The 25321-nt window shown below is 38.4% G+C and overlaps 1 protein-coding gene across 2 annotated transcripts in view; it reads right to left on the reverse strand.

Moving 5' to 3' along the window:
* The window catches only part of GPR156 (G protein-coupled receptor 156), a 73833-nt gene extending 59649 nt beyond the window's left edge, over positions 1-14184 (reverse strand). Inside the window, exons 1-2 of one of the 2 annotated variants that reach the window (XM_031959708.1) lie at positions 13739-14184; positions 9751-9887 (exon numbers count right to left, since the gene is read on the reverse strand). In XM_031959708.1, the coding sequence (XP_031815568.1) occupies positions 9751-9887; positions 13739-13834 (233 nt within the window). In that variant the 5' untranslated portion in view covers positions 13835-14184. Of the gene's footprint in view, positions 1-9750; positions 10271-13738 lie in introns of those variants that run through there. The other variant, XM_031959707.1, reaches the window with a different exon arrangement.
* Positions 14185-25321: the final 11137 nt, after the last annotated feature.

Here is a 25321-nt window from a genome sequence, read left to right on the forward strand (position 1 = left end):
AAGGTTTTTGAGCAAGAAAGTGACTTGCTTAGTTAGTCCTCTGTACTAGGAAAATTATCCTGGTAATTCTCATACTAGATCCCACACAAGAAAAGATTAAAGGAAAACAGAATAGGTAGGATATTATTATTCCAATAGTCTAGTACATGGAAATAGGCAAAATGGAATGAAAATTTGGCAAAAATTAAATTCTCTCAAACTGAAATGGACTGTCCTGTCAAATAATGAGCTTCCAACACTGGAGTTTTCACATAGAAAGTCAGCCCTTGGCAGAAATACTGTAGAGGGGATTCATTTATGTTTTAGTTGAGAGTTAGATTGGATGACTTCTGATGTCCCTTACAGTTCTGAGACTGAATAAGATTTCATGTGAAAAGTAATGAAAAGCTAGACTAGGCTTGTGGGAGTAGAAAGAAAGAGACTGCTGCAAGAACTATTTTGGAGGGGAAAAATGGTGATTCATTAAATATTAGGGGGTTAGGGAGAAGCAGGAATCAAAGATAACATCAGGACTTCAAGACTGAGAAGATGGTGTTGCATTTAGAGAAACAGAAATAATAGGAAAAGGGGCAGGTTTAAAAGTGAAGAAAAGTCTCGTGGTGAATATGTTGGGTCTGAGGTGGTAAGTTGAAGAGCATCCAGATGGAGTCATCCAGCAGACAGATGGAAATATGCTCTAGTTGTGTGCATGGGAATGGGGAATAGGCAAATGTCTTTCTGCTCTCTTCTCATATTCCCTCCCAGAGTCACACTGCATCTTGACTCCCTGAAGAGAAATATTCTGCCTCCTCTAGGGTCTGTTTCCTCTGTCTCACTGACAGCTCTGGGACTCTCCTCCATGGATCAAAGAGTCATACTAAAGATTTGAAGGAGACTACTGTCACATTAGGCAAAGCCATTTTCTACTTCTAAAAGTTTTTAAAAAAATTATAAACAACACAAATCAACAAATATGAATATTTCAGAGGTCAAGAGAATTGTGTATGATTGTGAACTCCTATTAGGGACAGGTTTCTTTTTTTAAGTATATAACAAATTTAACAGAATAATAGCAATTTTGTCTGTGTTTGCTTCCAAACTTCCTTCTTTTCTGTGTATTTTTTTTTAATTGATGCTCTTTTTTTTTCTTTTTTGGCATCACTATCAATACTTGTCAACTCCTTTTTCCAAATAGAAATCCTATCTAGTAATGAGTATAGTTAAGCAAAACAAGTCAACACACTGGCTGTGTTTTAAAATATACGTTTCATCCTGCTCCCTAGCCTATCACATTTCTGCCAAGATGTAAGAATTTTTTATCATCAGTCTTGTGAAGTCATGATTGGTTATTGCACTGATCACAGGTCTTCAGTCTTTCAACATGCTTTCCTTACATTATTGTAGTCATTGCATAAATTATTCTACTCACTTAACTCTATCAGTTCACATGAGTTTTCCTAGGTTTCTCTGAATCTGTTATGCTCATCATTTATCATAAGCTATTCTCTAGTGATTGGCACTTGCTTTATTTCTAATTCTTTGCTACAACTTTCTATCTATCCATCTATCCATCCATCTATCTATCTATCTATCTATCTACCTACTTACCTACCTATCTATCTATGTGCATGTATATTTGTCTTAATATATAAACACATGTGTGTATGTGGGTGGATATATACACACACACACATATATATATATATACACACACACACACACACATATATAGGATATATGAGGAGATAGATACATCTATATGCTTATATACTCTATACACATATACTAGGTATATGGATAAATATATGTGCATATATACATGCATATGTGCAGTATTCTATATATCCAATACATATATATATATATATGTATATATATATATATATGTACAAATACATATATTTGGTTATATATGAGGTCCTTTCTTACTTTGGGTCATATGCCTACTAATGGTAACTATGTCAAAGGATATATACCATTTAATGATTTTGGAAGTACAATTTACAGAATGAATAAACCAATCTATAGTTCCACCAATAAATCATCAGTGTGCTTGACTTCCTGTAACTCCTCCATTTTCTTCTTTGGTCATCTTTGTCAGTCTGATGGATATAAAGTGAAGTTCAGAATTATTTTCATTACCATTTTTCTTATTAGTGAGTTTGAACATTTTTTCGTATTGTTATTGTTGGCTTGGATTTCTTCTTTTGAAAAATACTTGTTCATGTACTTTGACTATTTAATCTATTGGAGAATGGCTCTTCTCAGACAGTCAATAAAGATTTATTAATTACTTATTATATGCCAAGCATCATGTTAAGCTCTGGGGATACAAAGAAAGATAAGTCTTTGCTCTGGAGAAATTCACAACATAATGGGGAGGTAACATGCAAATACTATGTGCAAAGAAACTATATAAATTGGAAGTAAATAAGAGAGGAAAGGCACTAGAATTAAGAGAGATTGGGAAAGGCTTCTTGTAAAAGGTGGGATTGTTTTTTAGGACTTGAAGGAAGCCAAAGAATAAGGGAGGAGAATAATCCAGACTTGGGGGACATCCAGTGAAAAATGCTTAGTTAGGAATGTTGTGTTTGAGGAACAGCAAGAAGGTCAGCATCACTGGGTCGAAGATCATTTCTAATTGTGAGGTGTAAAGACTGAAAAAGAGACTAGAAAGGTATTAAAGAGAAGGGAAGGTTAGGAAGGATTTTGAACTCCAGAGGATCCTGATCCTGAAGGTGATTGGGAGATAATGGAATTTATGAGGAATGGAACAGAGAAAGTGGTGACATGGTCAGACCTGTACTTGAGGAAAATAACACTGTCAGTTTTATTTATTTTAATCTATAAATAAGTTAAGCAAGAGGTCACAAGTATCCTGTAATTGTAAGAAAAAGCTCTGACCTGGGAGGTAGCAGATCTGAATTCTAGTTCTGAATTTCCATTGACCAGCTATCATCTTACACAAGTCATTTGACTTTTGTGAACCTGTTTTTTGAGCTGTAAAATGAGAGGGTTGGGCTAGATGATTTTTCACATGCCTTTCATCTCTAAACTTATGATCCAAAGTCCTCTATTTCCCTGCACTTTAGTCTTCTTGTTTGCAAGATGAAAAATCTTTCATAATCTGTAACATCCCTTTTGGATATAATATTCTATGATTCTTCACCAGGGACAACTAAGCAACAATAAACCCCTTGGCCCCTTTCCACTTTCTAGGGTTGGTAGATGAGAGAGGAAATCAGTAGGCACCCATTGGCTCCTGCCCAGCTTCTCTATTGTCCCTGCTAATCTCTATGCCTTTCACTTTCCCTGGGCTGTCAGGATTGGTCTTACAGCAGAATAGGCAGCAATCTACAAGGTCCATGTGGAGATGGAGAGAAGCTTCCCTGCCCCCAGATCTTTCTCTTATCTTGGTATGGTACCTGAAAATCCACAATCCATTAGTGATTCATACACTCGATCTTTTTAAAGCATACTCTAAGATAAAAAAATCTTTGTGTCAGCAAAGAATTTATGCCCTTATCAGCTACTGACACATCAAAGTGAATTGGTGAGATAGCAAAATACAGAGTAAAGAGCATTGTATTTGGAGCCTAGGGACCAAGGTTCAAATTTCACCTTTGGTTCTTAATATCTATGAGATCTTAGGAAAGTTTCTCCACTTTCTCTGGGAATGGGATCAGAGATCTTTTAGGATCCCTCCCATTTCTAAATCTAGGTCTGATAAGATGTTCCTAAATAAATACAGGAACTTGAGGGATAGAAAAATCTAGTTTGACTGAGGGAGAGGACAGGGCTGGAAATGTAGCTCTGGATCCTGAGATATAGCCTGGAGAGTAGACTGGTTGGGACTCTAACATGGGAGCAAAAGATGGGTTTGTAAGCTATAGAATAGTATACATGGAATTACTAGGTACACATAGGGAATGATATTGGAGAGGATGGGGAGGAGCACTGAAAGCAAAATAGGCTTACTTTTAATTTTACATAGGCATAGTCTTATTATTAGGGACTATATAAGGATATTTTAAAAGATGAGGGTTCCATTTCCCAAGAATTTTCAAAACCCCCTAATTATAATCATCAAAACAACCTGTCTACTTTATTTATATCCCCATTTTACACATTTGATTCTAGAAGAGAGATGGGCAAATGACAGCTGCAATTCCTTTTTAGGTCAATAATTATAATGATGACAACAGCTATTCCATTCCCTCTTCCCTTGAGATCCATATTTTTCAAACAGGGATTTCCAGAGAATTATTGAAAGGCTCCTAGAGATCCATGCTGGGTGCAGCTGGTTAGCAATTCTGCCTCCTGCCAACCCCATGGTTATTACTTTCCTTTCCTTCTAGCAATCTCCCCCCTCCCCACCCCCACTACTTTTCTTAGGCCCAAGTTGATTCTCATCTTGAAGAAACCAGTCCTGGAATAATGATGAAGAAAAGAGCACATCTGTCCCTACAATCAAGCACTAACCTTTTCAAAGTAAAAAAAAAAAAAAAAAATGCAAAATGTGCTGTCTGGATTGGTTTATTTTTGTACCATATTGGACTTTGAGTATGTTGTCCATAATTTAATTCACAAATTGCTTTTTTTTTTGGGGGGGGGGGGAGACACTGAAGTAAGTGGAGAGGTGTTTAGGGATTAGTGGTGGAAACAGGGACTATGTTTTTTTAATCAAATTTCCCACAGTTCCTTGAGCACAGTAGGTGTTTGGCTCAGCAAGTATTCATTGTTGATGATGATAGATGGCCTAGACTGTGGTGAGAGCCTGATCATTTCAGAAATGGGCAAAACAAAGGAAAGATGATCCCACCCCCTTTCCACAGCTGGGGGGAGGGTCTCTGGAAAGCAGCAGAGAACCAGCAAAGGGGTGTGATATTTAAAATGTCTGAGCATCATTATGCATGGGAAGAGGGAAATAATATGCACGGCTAGGGTCTCTGGAGGCATAAAGAACACAGACCTGCAGATGCCCTTCTTGGTGCATTAAATATCATAGTACCGTGTCTCTCAGCTCTGTGGAAGGTAGAGCAAAAGGAGGATGGAACTCTGATTCATAATGGGAATGAATGGCCAAAGATTGGGAAGCAGAGAAAAAACAAGGAACATGGGCAAGACTTGGGTAGTAGCTGTGGTATGTAGGAAAAAGTACTGGATTTGGAGGACATGGGTTCAAATCCAAGCTCCTGCCATTTCCCATCTGTTGTGACTTTGGTTAAAATGCCTGGATCTTAGTTTTTTCTACTAACTGGACTATATAAGCTCTAAGTTTCTTTCTAGCTCTAAATACTATGCTTTTCTATCTATGATGAAGAACCCTCAGGGCTAAGGATGAGGTGGCTCTCAGTCTCTCTCTGCTCCTTGTACCTTGTGCCAACTTACTGCCATTTCTCCATAAGTAGGGAATATGCAGTTACTTTGGCAAGAGTTGAAAAGACTATGCCATATCTCTTATCATCTCTTCATGACGACATACATTCTATATGTCTCTCATACATATTGAATTACAGATTCTTCAAATTAGAAGGGGCTACGGAAGCTAATTCTAAGCCCTTGGAGCCACAAAACTGTCCAATACGGGTCATCTTGCCTACTTCCTGAATCCTCCATGTTCTGTAGGGACCAAAGACCATTTTTTTCTGTTTCCCAGGGAAAGCAAGATTCGGCTCTGGTGTCTTGGAGATAGTGCCATCTGGTGTTAAGATGTAACCCTGCACATTGATTATTTTGCAGGCTGAAATAGTCCCCATCCTTTGTAAATTAAAGGGTGTGGTCTGACCTTGATAGTGGAGTTAATGGAGAACAATCACCACCATAACAACAGCCCTTTTACTAAGGAATTATCAGTATCCTAACAATGAAGTTTGGAGAGATATAGAATGTAAGTCTATTGAGAGTAGGGATTGTTTCATTCTATCTATTTGGAAGCCCAATAAATAATAAACATTGCCTGGAATATAGTAGGTGCTTAATATATGCTTGCTGATTGATAGTTAAATGAGACAAGGAATGCTGCTACTTACTTTCTGAATACCAGGTTACTGGAATTCCTGAATAAGCTCAGGCACTTGAAAGCCACTTTTCACTGGAAAGAAGATAATGAACAGTCCCTAAATGATGATGAACTTCAAGACCACTTGAGGAACCCTTCCTATTAGCAACTGCTGAGTTGTTGTTTGACCTGTTTATCCAGGAAGATGGTAAAGTGCAATATCAGACAAAAGAGGACCATGGTTATCCAAAAGACTAGAGATGAAATCCAAAGACAAATAACCAAGTCATGAGAACGACACGGTAGGCCATCCCAGTGCTAGAAGATCAGGACAAGCTACTACCTGAATTTTTGGTAGAATCTTAGGTCATTTATGTTTGTATATTGATATGTTTGTATTTATTGATAATTGCTAAAATTTTAAGTTAATATATATTTTTAAAATGAGATACAAAGAATTCTTAAGTATAAACTTGAAAAAGAGATATCAATCGAAAAGACTTTTGATACTGGGTCTGTATCCCAAGGAAATCATAAAGGAAGGAAAACGACCCCACATGTGCAAAAATGTTTGTAGCAGCATTTTTGGTAGTATCAAGAAAATGGAAACTGAGTAGATGCCCATCAGTTGGAGAATGGCTGAACAAGTTGTGGTATATGAAGGTAATGGAATAGTATTGTTCTATAGAAATGATGAACAAGCTGATTTTAGAAAGATTTACAGGAACTGATGCTGAGCGAAACAAGCAGAACCAGGAATACATTGTACATAATAACATCAAGAAGTGTGTCATGATTAACTATAAAAAACTTAGTTCTCAGTAATTCAGTGATACAAAGCAATCCCAATAGACTTTGGACAGAAAATGCCATCTGTGTCCAGAAAAATAACTAAGGAGATTGAATACAAATCAATCCATATTATGTTCACTTCTTTTTTTTCTGTTTTTTTTTTTTTTTTTTCTCTCCCATGGTTTTTCTCTTTTGCTCTCATTTTTCTCTCCTGACATGATTCATAAAGCAATGTGTATTAAAAAAATAAGTAAATTTACTGGAAAAAAGTAAAAGACTTTTGAATTCCAACTCCATTTATAGGAGAATGGATCATATTAAAGAAGAGTATTAACAAAGTTTGGGTTGTTTTAGTTCCAGGGAGTAGGAAGGCAATAAGGAGAGTGAGGAATCTGGAACAATTTCCCTCAGGCAATTCAACAGCTTGACAAAAAAGACCTCCTTTGGGAGAAAAAGGTTAAAAATGCATTGAAACTGGGAGAAGCTACAAGTCTAGGCTCAGTCCCAGTATCCTACCTGAGAGTTCCAATGGGACAAAGGCCCCCTCAAGATGATACATATGACCCAAGCTCCAGACGGATCAAGCCAAGTCAACAATTTCTTAAGTGCCTTCTCTGCTAGGCATTGTACTAAGCTCACAGTATAATAGGAGAGATTAAAGGCAAATAACTATGTTCAAACAAGAGATATATAGGATAAATTATAAAATATTTGCAATGAGAAGGTGCTAGCATTAAGAAAAATCAGGAAAAACATCTTACAGAAGATGAGATTTTATAAACTTAAATCTTAAAAAAATCATTCATAGGAGCTCATTGAGTGTATTGAATATTTGTAATCTTTTAGCAGAAGGCAACATTTATAGAATGTTACAGCAAGTATAACATGAAGGTAAATAAATGAAGTGAATTTCCTCTTCAAGGTTAATGTGCAGATTTGGCCCTTGCTCTTTTCCATGAAAGTAGGCATTGGATAGAAAAGGCTGAAGGTAGGGGTTGATGAAAATATCAATAAAAGAACATACTATGCACCTGAGTTTGGGGAAAGGACTCAGTTATTCTCTGGGACAATATTAAATCCCAAATTCTCTGGGATTAAAAAGTTTTAAAACATATCCTTAACACTAGAATTAAGGCATAGTAGGAGAAACTAGCACTGGATGGAGTGATTATTTGGGCAAGGACAACAGACAATATGTAGAAAGTATGTCAGTGAATGGGATAGAAATAAAAAATGTTGAGGTCTTCAGAAATAGGTATCTATTAAAATTGGGTTCTCCAGTCTTTGAAGGTGTCTGAAGATCCAGCAAATGCAGCAAAGAATTGGGCTATATTCTGGGTCCTAGTCCTCCAAACTCCCATGAAATGCTATTTGTACTAGGGATGCATAGTTCTATATCATCTAATCTATGTTACTATCTAGGTACTGCATTGAACTGTATGTAGGCGTTTTGCATGATTGAACATGTGCAATCAAATTACACATGTCTTCAGGAGAGAGGAGGTGAGAGAAAGAAAAAAAATTGCAATGAATAAAGTATTGGTCCTGGAGTCAGGAGGAACTGAGTTCAAATCTGACTTCAGACATGTGGCTCTGGGCATATCAGTTTACTCCAATTGCCTTGCCAACCCCCACAAAGTCAATATTAGCTGTTTGCAAGAAAGTAAGTATGGTACATTGGAAAGGCTGCTAGAAACAAATAACATTTTAGGTCTTCCCCTTATTAATATGGCAATGGGCAAATAAATGACTTTGCCTCTCTGCATCTCTGTTTCTTTGTAAAACAAGAAAATGGAGAACAGATGAACTTTAGGATTCATTGAATTCTAGAGCTAGAAAAAACACGAGTTTGATTATGCATACCACTGATTTTCTATTTAATAATGGACTCCACTGACTTCATTATTCTAACCAGTTTTCATTTTAAGGTAACAAGGTAAACTTTTACAATTAATGACTTTAAGCACTCTCAAATGTACCCTTGTATTTTAAGACTCATCCTTAGAGCATTGCTAAAGATTGCTCAATTATTGGTCCTTGTCTAGTTATGATATTCACAAAAATAAGGTAAGATATAAAGCATCTTCAAGGCTCATCTTATTCTGTAGTATTCTGCCTGTGTTCCTCCTTCATCATTTCCTTCTGCCTTTTTTTTTCTTTGCTTTGAAACAGCAGCCAGGACTGCCAGAAGAGGTTCCTTGGGGACTTGAAGAACATAAATTAGTTTCACAGTTGGAGACAGAATGCTTTCCTTTGGGAACACTTTTCACATAAAATAAACTGGGCTTTGTCCCAGGGAGGACAGACAAAGGGTTAATTTTTAAAAGCTGTCTGGCAATGGCTGGGGTGATTCATAGATAGCTTTTCTACCCCATTCCTTCCCACCCCCTCCCCCATACATATCCAGCTGCCTCAGCCCTCCTTCCTTCTTTTCTTTCTCCATCTTACTCCTACTTCCGGAATGGTTACATTGGCACTGAATTGTGGCTCTCTGTCTTAGGCCTGAACAATATACTTCTACCCCTGAGGGGGCAACACCAGAAATGACTGTGCAACCTGGTCCAACAGCAAGAATTTAAAGTCCAAATGTGAAGCTTGAAAGGAAATTCTAAATGTAAATAGCACCTTTCAAATGGCAAATCATCTCTCTCTTCCCCACCTGCTCCCATTTCTCTTGTGAATACACTGGCATGCACACAGGGACCCAAATGCTCAATGCATTTTTTTCTACCCTTCACTTTGAGTTAATGGTGCCTGTTGAGGAAGAACCAAACGCTCACATAAATAAATCTCTCTTCTCCACCCTAAGAGTAAGAATATTAAGAGGGAAGGAGGGAGGGAGAGAAAAGAAATTACATGACAAACCCGGCAGTAAATTCTGTTAATCTTTACTAACTAGCCGCCTGTACTTCTGAAAACTGTTGATGACCTTTGTAATTTGACAAATGGAGACAGACCTGCAAGAGAAATTCGCATACCTGTTGTTCCTACATCGGATTGTGAAAATGAGAAAGAAGAGTGCCAGAAGAAGTCCTGCACTGAGAGAAGTCCATACGAGGCCCAAGAGGACGGAGGACAACGAGGAGCTGGGCTCAGTGCCGAGGTCGGAAGAGGTCTGAGGGAGGGAATGAGGGAGAGCAGTTAGGAATGGAGGGTCTTCCACAGAGGAAATGCAAGTTAACTCCTCCAGACTTGGGAGGTGCATGTCACCGATGCAGAGCCAGGGACTGGGACACAGAGCATCACTCCCCTGGGCAGAACATTGTGAAATGCTATCAGAGAGGCGTGGTGGGGCAGTGAAAAGGAACAGGCCTTGAGCCTCCATTCAGCTCTAGCCTCTGACACACAATGGCTACATGAATCTGGGCAGTACATGAATCTTGGATCCTACCTACATAAGCAGAGGGACTTTCCCCTTCTCAGAGTTTCCTCTGAAATCAGAAGTTTGGTTCTTATCTCCTCTCAGAATAACAAAGTACTTCTGATAGTGAGGTCATGTAGTAGTAGTAGTAGCAATAGTTGTGGTAGTAGGGGTAGTAATAATAGTAGTAGTAGTAATAGTAATTTTGGTAGTAGTAGCAATAATAGTAGTAGTAATACTAGCAATAGTAGTAGTAGTAATAGTAATTTTGGTAGTAGTAACAATAGTAGTAGTAGTAGTAGCAGCAATAGTTTTGGTAGTAATAGTATTAATAGTTGTGGTAGTAGGGGGTAGTAATAGTAGTAGTAGTAGTAGTAATAGTAATTTTGGTAGTAGTAGCAATAGCAGTAGTAGTAGTAGCAGCAGCAACAGTAATAGTAGTAGTAGTATTAGTAACAGTTGTGGTAGTAGTATTAGTAATAGTTGCAGTAGTAGGGGTAGTTATAGTAGTAGTAGTAATAGTTGTGGTAGTAGGGGTAGTAATAGTAATTTTGATAGTAGTAGCAATAATAGTAGCAGCAATAGTAGTAGTAGTAGTAATAGTAATTTTGGTAGTAGTAGCAATAGTAGTAGTAATGGTAGCAGCAGCAGCAATAGTAGTAGTAGTATTAGTAACAGTTGTGGTAGTAGTATAAGTAATAGTTGTGGTAGTAGGGGTAGTTATAGTAGTAGTAGTAATAATTGTGGTAGTAGGGGTAGTAATAGTAATTTTGATAGTAGTAGCAATAGTAGTAGTAGTAGTAGTAGTAGTTGTGGTAGTAATAATAGTTGTAGTAATTATAATAGTAGTTGTGGTGATAGTGGTGATGGTGGTAGTAATAGTACTATTACTAATAGTAGTTGTGGTAGTAGTAATAATAATAGTAGTAGTAGTAGTAGTAGTAATAGTGTTTGTGGTAGTGGTAGTAGTAGTAGTAGTAGTAACAGCTAGTTTTCCGATAGCATCTTAAGATTTACAAAGTACTTTATGAATTTGATATTATTTTATCCTAAAACAACCCCAAGGGGTTGAGGGTAGATTAGCTGCTATAATTATCACCATTTTAAAGATGAAGAAAGTGAAACTGAGAAATTAAGTGACTTGCCCAAAGTCATGTATTTAAGGACTTGAACCCAAATTCTGTCTTTACTCTATGCCCCCTCAAAAAGTGTTAGGATACTCTAGCTCATGTTCCTTGTCTGGTATGTCCTCTCCCCTCCCACCTGGCTCTTCAAATCTAAACCATTCTTAGTTGGATTAATGAAAATCCTGGGGAAGAGATAATAAAACATACCTCCTCTCTTGTGTAAGAGAAGTTTGTGTGCTCAAATTGTACATATATTGCACACTAGATTACTATGTATAGGTTGCTTTTGCTTAATTTTTTCTTTGTCACAAGAGAAGGGTTAATATGGAAGGGATGGGAGGTAATTCTGATATATAAAGATAAAAGTCATCAATAAAATGCATTTTAAAAAAATCTTGGCCAGCTTCAATTCCATTCTTCTATGCGGTCTTTAATTACTCCAACCTTCAATGATGTTTCCTTTCTCTAAACTATAACTGTAATTTCCTACTAACCAATCAGATTTCACAGGGTTACAAAAGATTGATTGAAAACTCGAGGTTTATCTGGACCAAGATCAAGTGTAGGTCATTAATTTTGGTGTTCAGTGAACCCATGCTCCCATGATGACGAACAATGGCAAAGTATGAAACCCTTCTACATACATATTCTGTACATATTTTGCATGTACCTATATATGTATATATAACATAAGTGTTTTACAAATGTATATATATACAAATATATGTATGTACACATGTGTATAAGTGGGCACACATGTATATGTACACATATTCATAGTCTTTCCATTTGAATGTAAGCTTCTTGAGCACAAAGTCTAGTTTATCTTTTGTTTTGTTTTTGTATTTCAATCACTTGACCCAGTACTAAGTAATAAATGCTTGTTAATTGATAATTTACAATATAAATGCAAATGTTGTATTGGGCTTTGACAAGGCTTTTTAAAATAAGGCATAGAAAAAGACTGAGGGAGATGAGTGTGAGAAGAGAACAACAGGCAAGAAATACTGAGCTTTTTCCTTTTGTTTTCTATTCTTCCTTTATTCTTTTTCTCATAATCCTTTTCTCAGCCCTCTTTTTGTCTAACTGTCCATATCATTGAATGGAACTATAGATATTATATAATGTTTACTTGGGGTGATATTTTTGAAATAAAATTTTATGTTCTTTATTTTAAATTAATGGGTGAGTTCAGTTCACCTCAAAAAATAAAATAAAACAGCCAAATGGATTAACTGTAAGTAGCTTTTTACTTGTGTGTGACCCTTGATTGATTTTTTTTCTAGAGGTCGGTGGCTCTGAATAGGGAAAAAAAAAGTTCACTACCCTGATATAAAAGCTTAAATAAAGAGAATGATCTTAACCTTGAATTTACACTGGATGGCAGTAATTGCCATGACTATCATTAAGCTGATTAGAGAACTCTGATCTTTAATCTTTAACAAAGAGAAGAGTCAAGGTGGATTTAGTACCCAATGACATCCTGTGATTGCTCTGCTAATGACATAGTTCATATACACACATACATCCCCACCCCAAAACACCCTCTCCCATCCAGCTCCCATGTGTTTCCAACTATCCATCCATTGCATCATTCTATCTCCCATACACCATCCCACCATCTCCTCATCTTTTCCTACTCTTCTAGTTGTATACAGCTTGGTGGGTTTTAGAGCCATCTGAGGAACAATGAAGAGGCAATCTGCTATTGAAGTGTTTATGTCAGTAAGGCACCACTGTCAGCCTTGATCCTGGTCCTTGCATACCTCAGGTAGTGACAGTTTTCTAAGATCCCCTCATCAGCCCTGCAAGTCCATGGCAGTCTCACTGCCATCAAAGTGTTTGAAGCTGTTGGCCCAGGCATAATACAATCCAATGGTGATTGTTCCATGCTACAAAGAAAATCCCTGAATCTTCCCTGAGCCTCATAAAGTGAGAAAAAAAAAGATCTACAGGATTTCCTCTGCTCTATTCAGGGCACAGATCTGTATTTACAGCATGTGCTTGTGTGGATGCTATGTATGTGATATATACATATATAAGTATATATATAAATCATATGTGAGAGTTAAAGTATACTGAATATGTGTCCATATGTGCCTCCATATACATCTGTATCACTATCCTTATGTCATTGTATTTTGGGTATATATAATTCTGCATACTTATTTGTGTGTATGTGTGTATCTCTGTTTTACACTATCTGCTCAAATTTTTCTCCCCTGAACAGTATTTCGAGCATAAGACCGCCCATTCTCCACTAGGAGATTTCCTAGTTAAATGAATATAGCCTTTAAAGTCAAGATTTGGTGGGTGGGGCTGCTGATGCTTGTGCCTGTCCTGATCTCTACTGGACAGACGCAGCATCCCCTTTGATGATGAGGTTGAGTTATTCCTCCTCAGCCTTTTCTTTGATCTGTGGGTAAGGGTCTCCATTCCCATTAGACAGAACCTGCTCCCTTGGCACTGTGAACTTACTACAGCCGTTCCACAGAAATCCTGAAGGGACCTGTCGTTCAGTTCCTGACTGGGGATACGGTGACACAGGTCAGAGCAGTTTAATGCCGGCTCCATAGCATCAGATCCCTTTCTGAGCGTGGGAGCAGTCACATGTTGGGTGGGGAGGCAGATCCTTGACCAAAATGCAACTGCAGCTCAGGTCTCTTCAGAAGGACTATGCTGGCGTTGAAACCCAGAGGTCCCGCTTCTTCATCTTGTAGGAACATTTCACCATTTTTCTTCCTCATCACTCTGGTGTCCCCTCCAATTTACTGTTCCTAGATGTCTAAGCAGAGATGTATCTGTTTAACCATTAGGACCGTGGAGACTAGTCAATGTGATGGTGATTCTCTTTTGCCACTAGGTGGCAGACACTGCCACAAGTACCCCAGGACTGCCCCAGTGGCAAGGGGACGCCCATATTAAACCTGCAAAGAAACAAAGAAAAAATTATTCTTTGATATATCTATAGAGAGAGATGTTCATATTTACAATTGAATGTAAGTGGAAATGTACTTTGCGTGACTACACATGTATAACCTATAACATGTATAGCCTTCTCTATGGTGGGGAGGGAGAGAGTTTGGAACTTGTAGTTTTTTAAATGTAATTGGGAAAAATAAAATATCAAATTACATTGAATGTAAGACAGTTCCACAGTTTCTATTCAGCTCTGTATTTTTATGGCTTCTATTATGACTAAAAAGCAAAACAAAAACAGGGCACGCCCTCCAAGAAAATAGATTAGGAAACAAGATGAAGGATGGGAGAGACAAGTCCAGACAGAAAAAAGATCTGAAGGTTTTAGTGGACTACTTATTTTGTATCAGCAATGTGATATGGCAGCCAAAAAAAACCATTGGGACTTTGGATTGAATGATGAAAAGCAGAGATTCCATTAAATAAGAATGTGAAAGTTTCTTCATATTCTCTCTTGATCATTAAGAATAAAGTAAAATCTTTGCCCTGCCAAGAAATTCTCTGTTCAGTCAGTGCTGAGTGGTGACTTTCCCTGTCCAAATTGAGGTGACTTTGTCCTCAAGGTGGCTATACCTGGGCAGAGTGCTTGGATTAGCTTTTTGGTTCTTCAGATAATGGAAGAAAGAAAGTCTGGCTGGGTGAAAAAAAATGAATTAGGGCATTCTAAGAATTCTAACTGAATGAACAGTCAGAGGACGCTAGTCAGGATGGCTGTAAAATGATTGAAAAGAACTCAGTGACATTCTTTCTTATTTCCCTTTCATTGATTAAAGGGAAAGCAGGAAGGCTGAAAATAACAAAGCAACAGTCACAGCAGACTGAAGGTAAATGCACTCCTAATCCTTTATAGAAATAATTTATAGATATGGAAAATAGCTCACAAATTTTACTGTCACTTTGAAAGCAGGTGCCATTTCTTTCATGTGGTCTTCAAATGACTTAGCAAATTCTTTTTGATGATGAAGGTGAATCGGGTGAGGGCAAAGATACCAACTTTTTATCAGCAGTAGGGCACAGGTTCTATTGAAACTCAGAATATTTGGGAAGGGCATACAATGCCATCCCTGCGTCCCTTGTGCATGGGCAAGAACAATGAAGCACCAGATGCTGGGCGGTCACTGGCCTCTCCTGCATTGATGAATTATTTAGCAGCCAGCCACAATGGAATCCCTAGGGAAATGTATCCCCGATCCCCTATCAAGGTCAGCTAAATCATTCTACAGGCTGGAGAAGTGCTGACTGTGAAATGAAATAAACATAGAAACCCATACTATTTGCTAGCATCATATTCAGGTTGAAATTTTAATTGCGCACCAGTCACAAATTCTGCAATACAGTTCCCATGGCAACTAGAACTTAGAGCCAGACATCTCCTTGTTTTTGCCTTGTGGAATAGAGAAGGAAAGGATCACAAACATCCTGGGTGTGCCACCTGACAGTCTGGAAAAGCAACTCTCTTTTTCCTATACTGCTACTCCAATCATATTTGGCAAATGGCTCCATTCAAACAGAACCATAATTAAAGTACATATAGGGACCTACTTGTTCCTTCATTTGTGTTACAGAAGCATATAGATCATCCACAAGCTTACTGGCCTCAGACATTTACTAAGCTGTGTGATACTGGGCAAGTCACATAACCTCAATTTACTCTAGCTTTCTTAATTCCCATGGCCATCCTGTCCTGCCCCAGATGAACTGTGTTTTCAAGTCACTGAAAGAATAGAGAAAAGTGACTATTAAACCAGTGTCAGAGCAGCTCAGAACTGCTTGAATGGCCAGATTCAAAGATATAAGATGTCTTTAGGCTAGACAGTTTAGCAATTTTATCAGTGACTTGGAAAAAAGCCAATCGTGTTTTCAGATGACACAGAAGATTCTTGAATAACAAACAGAGAAATCATTTTTTGAACAAATGTATTGCTACTATAAAATTTTGAGCTGGAAACTAAAATGGACTTGTGCTATAGGAAAATTGTTTTGGCAGCTGTGTGGAGGATGGATAGGAGAAGAAATATGCCAGAGGAAGGGAAAACTGGTAAAGTTGTCCAGGTAAGAACGGACTTATCCAGGTCTGACACAAAGGTGAGATAAAGAGCTAATGTATTTAATGAGAGTCAGGATCCAAAAAAGAATTTGAAAGATTAAAGCATCAGGCTGAATTTAGTAACAAGAACTTCAGCTGGGATAAATGTAAAGTTTTACTTGCTGCTGTTGTTGTTCAGTCATGTCTGACTATTCATGAGCCATTAGGATTTTCTTGGCAAAGATACTATAATGGTTTGCCATTTCCTTCTCTAGTTTATTTTACAGATGAAGAAACTGAGACAAACAGGGTTAAGTGAGTTACCCAGGTCCCACAGTATCTGAGGCTGGATTTAAACTCATTCCAGACCTGTAGTTCTACCTATATAAGTTTAAAAAATCATCTTCACAAGCACAGGACAGGAAAGTTCAGGCTCCTGGCCAGACAGAAAAAAAGATCTGAGGATTTTAGTGGACTGCAAGCTTATTATGTATCAACAATATATGGCATCCAAAAAAGCCAGTGAGATCTCAGTCTGAATGATGAAAAGTAGAGATTCCAGAACTAAGGATATGATAGTTTCTTTGTATTCTGTTTTATCAGGCCATATTTGGAGTGTTGTGTTCAGTTCTATGTCCCAGAGCTTAAGAAGGACATTGGAATGCTTAAGTGCATTCCACAGAAGGCCCAGGATGGCTAAGGATCTTAAGTTCATATTACATAAGGATTATTTGAAGAAACTGGGTATGTTTAATATGTTTTAGTTTAGTATATTTAGTTTGATATAGGAAAGAGGAATTTTACTTGGTTTCTATTCCCAGAACACAGAACTACAGTCAATGGGTGGAAATTACAAAGAGGTAAATTAAGGCTTTGATGTCAGGAAATACTTCTTAATGCCTCCTTGCTTCTAGTCCTTCCTCAACTGCCAAAGTGATCTTTCCAAAGTGAAAGTCTGAGCATGTCATTCTTCATCTCCTCCTCAATAAAATCCAGGGGCTTGCCATTACTTTCGGGATCAAATATAAAATATAAAATTCTCCATTTGGCTTTTAAAGCCCTTCCTGACCTAGCCTATTTTTACCTTTTCAGTCTTCTACTTTGTTCCCTTCTGCATACTCTACTGGAGTGTGGAATAGATATCCTTATATTTCCTTAAATAAGACACTCCATTTCATAAGTCTCTGTCTTTTTACTGGTCTCAAAAACTCTCTTTTCTGCTTCCCAACTTTGTATATAGTTATTTTCATATTGTCTCTTCCCATTAGGTTATATTTTCAGTGAGGCCAAAAACTATTGTTTTGCTTTTCTTTGTATCCCCAGTGCTTACTTGGCACATTGTAAGTATTTAATAGAAGTTTGCTGATTCTATTATAATTGCCCCCAAAGTAGAAGGGTCTGCCTTTGAGATAGTGGGCTCCATCTCATCTAAGGTCTTCAAGTAGAGCCTGGTGGGATTTCTTGTATACCTTCTTTTTGGCTATGAGTTGGAAAAGATGGTTGTTGAGGTTTCTTCCCACTCTAAAAACTCTGTTTTTCTGCCTATTTTTTACCTTTAAAATGATGAGATACCTGGATAGAATATTTAAGAGAGAGAATCTAGTAAGGTGGTAAAGATTAGGAAAAGACTGGTAAGTGATTTACAAAGCAACAGTTTCATGCTATCAAGTCTCATTCTTTTTGGGGGTCATTATTTCATTAATCTCTTATCCATTTTTGTGGGCTATCATTTTTTTTAGTGTTTTTTAACAGCTTTGATGGCTATTAGTATAGGTCCATTCTGTATTTGTGGATCCCTTGTTGATATTTTATCATTCTTTCCTTCTGTAGATTTCTCCCAGCTTCCTTTACTCCATGGCATTTATTACACTAAAGTTTTTTGCTTATTCATTTCTTTAATTTTTCTATTAGCATTCCTTTAAAGTTTTCCCTGAGAATTTCTTTCTTTCCCTTCTTTTGTTCTAGTAGTTATTCCTTTATTTTATTTGACAATTGTTGCTGTTTTGAGATGATGTGGCAGTGGGCTACCTCTCATTTTACCATCCTGCTTAAACTTTCTCTCTGCTTTCCTACCCAAGCAAATAAGAGGTGATCTTTATAGTTAGGATTTCTTTTCCTTTCATATGTCAGTTTGAAGGTTCAGTTAGATTTGATAGACAGGAGGAAGGATCAGACCACTGCTGAAGCCCCAGATGATAATCTCATATTGGATGAAAGAAGGGTTCTCTAATGGAGCATTCTAGTTATAGCAAAAGAAAAGAGACTCTTGATTTTATTGCTATGAACCCCTTGTGCCTCCAGCTTTGATCTTGTAAAATTGCTCCACGAATCTGGACTGGCAGCTCAGGTTGCTGTTTCAAAGCAAAAAAAAAAAAAAAAAGGTATATGTGGTAGGGGTGAGGTCATGAGAGAAAAACAAAGGTTGAATTGAACAATGAATAGAATGAAAAGGAATAAGCATTATTAAGTACCATGTGTCAGGCACTGTGTTAAATACTTTCAAATTATTATCTCATTTATCTTGATTCTGAGGATGATATCAGTAAAGCAAATTCTCTATTATTTATTATATTATGATATTTAATATATAGCATACAACATATACATATATATTTATTATACATCCCCCCATTAATGGGGATATAATTATGAGGTTATAATCAGAAATTTGTGGAAGAAACTGCTTGGGTAGAAAGAGAAAGGACATCGTTTTGAAGAAGCCTGAGTCCTGGGACTTGTAAACTTCTTTCCCAACTCTGGAAATGAGACTGAGTCAATCCCTTTCTCAGAAATTCACATTTGTCCTCAGGAGAGATTTAGCAATAAAACCTCAAAGTACACTCGTAAAACTTTGGCACTGTTTCCAAATAAAGTCCTTATGTACTTTCTAAGTGTTCATTAAAGATCATCTCAGGACCTGGCGAGGTGCTTTCAAATAAAAAAAAAGGAATTCGCTAGGGGTGTCATGGGAAAACAAGGTAATGAAAAGAAGGATGCCAGGGAGGAAGGATATTATACGCAGGTCCTGCCTGTTTAACTTCAATGATCTCTTTCATTGGGATGGTTCCACTAACAAATCCATATTATTAATAGAATGGAACCAGTGAGGGCGCCCCTGGGATTGAATTATACAGTCCCCCTCGTTATGGGTATTCGAGTTTGGAAGAAACTGGTTGGGTTAAAGCAGATCTTGAATGAAGCGCCTTAGATTAAAATCTGTCCTCTCCACCCTCTGGAATGTGGTCCAAATCCCTTGGTCTAAATTCAATTTGTCTCGGATTTAAACCTCATAAATCTTTCTTAAGTTTCTAACTCTTTCTAAATAGTAATCATCTCTTGATCAGCCCCAAATCATCTTATTCCTTTTCTGGGGAGGCTTCAATGCTTAGAATCTATAATCTGAGACAGAATTAGGCATTTAGATCAGGAGAAGACTTTAAGAAAGTCCTTGTTCAATATCTCTTCACTTGTATAGATTTTACAGATAAAGGCAGCTCAATGGAACCAGTAGCTATGATTTAAAGTCCATAGATCATAATAGTATCAATGCTGGTGGTTCAAGATCTAAGAGGCTTCTGACTCTAATTCAGCATTCTTCCCATCTACTCCGATTTCCAAATCCTTCCTTCTTTCACATTGTTCTTCCTCATTCCTTCTCTTACTTCTCCTCACTCTTCCCTCTAAATTATCTCCTTATCTTACCCCTATCCTTATTCCTTTTTCACATTTACTCTAATCTAACATTATTCTATTTCAACTTCTAATCCTATCATATCTCTCACCTTCCTTATAGCATTCCTTTACATAGCCTACCATATACCTTCCTTCCTATCCTTCCCTTCCATTGCCGACTTCAACTACTTCCTGTCCTTTCCAGCATTCCTTCCCATTCCTTCCATCTTCCTTCCCTTCCTTCCTTCCTCTTCCTTCCCCTTCCCTCTTCCCTTCCCTCTCCTTCCCTTCCCTTCCCTCCCTTCCTTCTTCCCTTCCCTTCCTCTCCTTCCTTCCTTCCTTCCCTTCCTTCCCTTCCCTTCCCTTCCCTTCCTTCCTCCCTTCCCCTCCTTCCTTCCCTTCCTTCCCTTCCTTCCTTCCCTTCCCTTCCTTCCCTTCTCCTCCCTTCCCTTCCCCCTTCCCTTCCTCCTTCCCTTCCTTCCTTCCCATTCCCTTCCTTCCCTTCCCCTTCCCTTCCTCCTTCCCTTCCTCTCCTTCCCTTCCCTTCCCTTCCCTTCCTTCCCTTCCTTCCTTCCCTTCCCTTCCCTTCTCCTCCCTTCCTTCTCCTCCTTCCTTCCCTTCCTTCCCTTCCCTTCCTTCCCTTCCCTTCCCTTCCTTCCCTTCCTTCTCCTTCCTTCCCTTCCCTTCCCTTCCCTTCCCTTCCTTCCCTTCCTTCCCTTCCTTCCCTTCCCTTCCTTCCCTTCCTTCCCTTCCTTCCCTTCCTTCCTTTCCTTCCTCTCTTCCCTTCCTTTTCCTTTCCTTCTCTTCCTCCCCTTCCCTTCTTCCTTCCCTTCTCTTCCTTCTTCTTTCTCTTCCCTTCCTTCTCATCCTTTCCTTTCCATCTTCCTTCACTTCTTTTCCTTTCCCTTCCCTTCTTCCCTTCCCTTCCTTCCTTCCTTCCTTCCCTTCCTTCCTTCTCTTCCCTTATTCCCTTCTCCTCTCCTTCCTCTTATCTCTTCTCCCTTCCTTCCCTTCCTTACTTCCCTTCCCTTCCCTTCCCTTCCTTCTTCCTTCCCTTCCTTCCTCCTCCTTCCTTCCCTTCCCTTCCCTTCCCTTCCCTTCCTTCCTTCCTCTTCCCTTCCCTTCCCTTCCTTCCCTTCCCTTCCTTTCCCTTCCTTTCTCCTTCCTTCCTTCTTCCCTTCCTTTCCCTTCCCTTCCTTTCCCTTCCTTCTCCTTCCCTTCCCTTCCCTTTCCCTTCCCTTCTCTTCCTTCTTCTTTTCTCTTCCCTTCCTTTATCCTTTCCTTTCCATCTTCCCTTCACTTACTTTTTCCTTTCCCTTCCCTTCTCCCTTCCCTTCCTTCCCTTCCCTTGCCTTGCCTTCCTTCCTTTCCCTCACTTCCCTTCCCTTCCCTTTTCCTTTCCTTTCCTTCTTTCCCTCACTTCTCTTCTCTTCCTTTTCCTTCCCCTTTCCCTTCCCTTTCCTTTTCCTTCCCCCCTCCCTTTTCCCTTCCTTTTCCTTTTCCTTTCTTTTCCTTTTTCTTTCCTCCTTCTTTCCCTTTGTTGATTTGTTTCTTCTTTGCATTTCAGTCACATGTGACCTTGTATTTTTTTAAAAATAGTATTAGATCTATCTCTTACTTCTAAGTTGTCGTTTAACTTTTTAATTGTTTACAACTCTATGAGGTCCTTTGGGCAGAGTTATCAAACACATAGTAAATGCTCGTATTTATATTATACTTTAAGAGGTAGCCTAGATTTATCTATAGAAAGCTGGCTTCAAATTCCAGAAGCACTGGGTTAAAGTCCCACCTTCAATACATATTGATTAGACACTTTGGACAAGTCACTTTACCTATAATCAGATAAGGCTATGAGTGACCAAAAAGATACCTGATCTGGGAACTCATAATAGTGATGACATCACAGGTCCAGTTTCTCTCCCTTCAAGGTTTAGACGACACTTTTCTTACAGCTACCTTGTTGATTGAATTATCCAAAAAGTTATCCAAAAGTAGAAGAGTCTTGTGGTGGGTTCTGTTTGATCTAAGATCTTCACACATAGTCTAGATGACCTTTTTGTAGAATATGTTACAGTGCATTTATTTTCAGTTTTTCTACCTTTCAAAGGTAGAAGTTTTAGTATTTAAAGCTGAGACTAAGTGATTTATCCAAGATCCAACCACTAGTAAATATTGGAGACAGGATTCAAAGCCAGCTCTCTTCATTCATGTCTAGAATTCATCTTATAATTCTATATTGCTTAGCCATCTTTATTATCATAATTGAGCACTTAGCTGGAGCAAGAAGAAGTAAACTGAGAATAGCTGCTACCAGAAATCCAGGAATCTAAGCATGACTGGGTAAGATAAAATAAAAATCTAAACACAGCCAGAGATCTGTTCTATCTTAGCATAATGACATGGAAATGAAAGCCTATAAAGTGTATCCAAAATCAGATCAGGACATCAGTGGAGATGGTGAGACATTAACCAAAGTCCAAACAGAGTCCAAGATCGAGGGTATTGATTCAAGTAGGGACTGATCAGATGATTGGAAGAGATCCAAGCATTCAAGCAGAGGGGTCAGGGACATCAGGCAGTACTAAGGACTTAGAGTGAAACTGGGACAAAGAGGCAGGAATCCGGTTCCAAAGAACTGGTGTCAAGAGAGAAGGGTGTGGAGTAGGATAGGAGAACAGGCATTTATATAGTAGCTACTTCATGCCAGGTGCTTTACAAATATTATCTCATTTGATAATCCACTAAATCCTCTAGACAGGAGTCTAGACAGAGGATATCAAACCAATAAGGCACCCAAATGGGTTGGAACCCATCAGTGACCTGAATACTCAGGAATCTGAAGAAGTATGCAGGGAGCACAATCCCTGTATATCTAGGAATCTTTGATATGATACTAAGGCGTACAACTTTAATGATCCTTCTATCTTTTTGAAGATCACAAGATTATAAATTTAAAATTAGAAGCAACCTCAAAGGCCATCTACCCTCTCTCTCTCTTTTTATAGATGAAAAAAAATTGAACTTAGATCCAGAAAGGTAAAGTCCAAAGTCACAAAAGGAATTCAAGGCAGAACTGAAGCTCTGAACCACAGTTCTTTAAATCTAAATCTAATGCAGGTGGTCATTGTTTGGGTTTTGATGGCTCAGATTGAGTATAAATAGCAATTATTTTTCTATTCTGGACAGAAACTGAGGGTCTTCCCCTTTCAGCCTGTTTCTTCTATGAAGTCAAACTAGGCCTTATTTATTTATTTACATAATAGCTTTTTATTTTCAAGATACATGCAAAAATAGTTTTCAACATTCAATTTCACAAAACCTTGCATTCCAAATTTTTCTCCCTCCCTTCCCTCTCTACCCCTCCCCTAGACAGCAATTAATCCATTATAGGTTCAATGAGTTAGACTTTATTTCTTTTGCCTCATTTCTCACTTAGCCTTTAATCACTGAATGGATGTTGCCTCAGACAAATTGAGATCTAGAAAGGCGAGGGTTTCTCACTGCTTCTGGGGCCATGTCCAGTCCTTCTGATCTATATTTTGACACTTGGCCCAGATGTCTCTGGAAAAGAGAGTGAGTAGGCTGGTGACTTTTCATAGCCTTCCCTCACTTAAATCCAATTCACTTGCAACTTAAGACATCACCTTTCCTATGTCATTTTGATCTTCCTCAAGAACAACAAACAATGTTAGGTGGTACTATGAATAGAGTGTTGAACCTGAGATGAGGAAAGCCTGAATTAAAATCCAATCTCAGACATTTTGGAGCTTTGTGCAAGTCACTTAGTCTCTGTCTTGGTTTCCTCAACTGTGAAATGGGTATAATACATCCTAGTTTTTGTAAGGATTAAATGAGATTATATTTGTAAACAGCAGCACCATCCCTGGCACATAATAATTGCTTAATATATGCTTGTTGCCTTCTCTTTTCCTTTTCCCATTTCACTGCACATCTTGAAAAAAATCAAGACTTTTAAAGTAAAAATTTGGGTTCTTTCCTCTTAATGTGATTTTGTCAAATCCAAAGATAGTCAGCATGGTTCTGAAGAGTGAAGCTTTTCTGATTTTTTTTTTTAGTTTTTAGGAACCTCAGAACATACTTTCAACACTGAAGAATGAAGTAGGGCTGAGCCTAATACTCAGGCTTAAGTCAGAGGGTAGAGAACTGATTATAGGACAGGGACTACAGGGACATCTTCTGCTTTCACAGACTTGCAGTAACATGTTCTGCTGACTCCCTCCTCCACAGGGTTCAGGTATGTGTGAGCAAGATCACATGAACCAGGCCATGAATCACTGCTCTGCTGAAAGCTGTCTCGTGGAAGGATCTCAGAGATCTGTTAATCTTTGCAGTTACTTTCATTGACTAGGACAGTGGTTTTCAGAGTGGTCTAGGGAACCCTGGGAGTCTGTAGGACAAAACCATTTTCACAGTTACCCTGAGAGGTTTTAGTTTCAAATAAAGCAAATAGCCCACATAAACAAAAGCTCTTTGGGGGTGAGGGGTCCTTGATAATTTAGAAGAGTGTAAAAGGGTCCTGAGACCAAAAAACTTTGAGAACTGCTGGATTTGGGCATTGGAATAAGTACAAACACATCACCACCTTCACCATCTCTCTCTCTCTCTCTCTCTCTCTCTCTCTCTCTCTCTCTCTCTCTCTTTCTCACACACACACGTACAACTCTCAGAGTTGGACTTACATTCTATTATGCAAATCACACATGTGTAATTTCCATAGATGCCAGTCACAAATGGCAATTAGTGCTCATTAATATGCAATAAAATTCTCATTTGAAAACTACCAAAAGCCAAGAATGAATTCCACTTGGCTGCCCTCCTTTAATTAAAATTTGTACAGGCTATGGTCTACTTTCTTTGCATCAGGGAAATAAATAACACACCATCATGAATCCAGCTTCAGACAATAACAAGATTAAGAAGAGAGAGTGGTCATTGGAACCTGACAGGTTGATTCTGAACAACTGGTCTTGAAGGGTGGGTGTGGGAACCCAGCTTCTATGACTTGTGCTTAAGGCAAACAGAATGGACTGAATGAATGAGCTCTAAGAACCATACGTTGCCAGCAAAGCAGTGGGGAGCCCAAGCACACCTTTGAGAAGAGATCTCTAAGGGAAATGTGGAGTGCAGCAGGAAGAAGGGTCAGTGAGCTGCTTGAGTTTCTCAGATTCAAGTTAGTTCCCTCAACTGCTAGCGTTACTATTGGGGGCTCTAGCCGTCAAATAAGGTAAGGAGTAGAGACTCTTAGAATTACTTTCCTACAACAAAAAAGTGCTGGGCTTTCCCTCCCATCCCTTCCCCAAAGTAAGAGATTCTTTCCTTCAAGTCTCCTAGTCAAATTCTTTATGACAGAGTTTCATGCTGTG

Source organism: Sarcophilus harrisii, chromosome 3, assembly GCF_902635505.1.
Source record: "Sarcophilus harrisii chromosome 3, mSarHar1.11, whole genome shotgun sequence".
Lineage (NCBI taxonomy): Eukaryota > Metazoa > Chordata > Mammalia > Dasyuromorphia > Dasyuridae > Sarcophilus > Sarcophilus harrisii.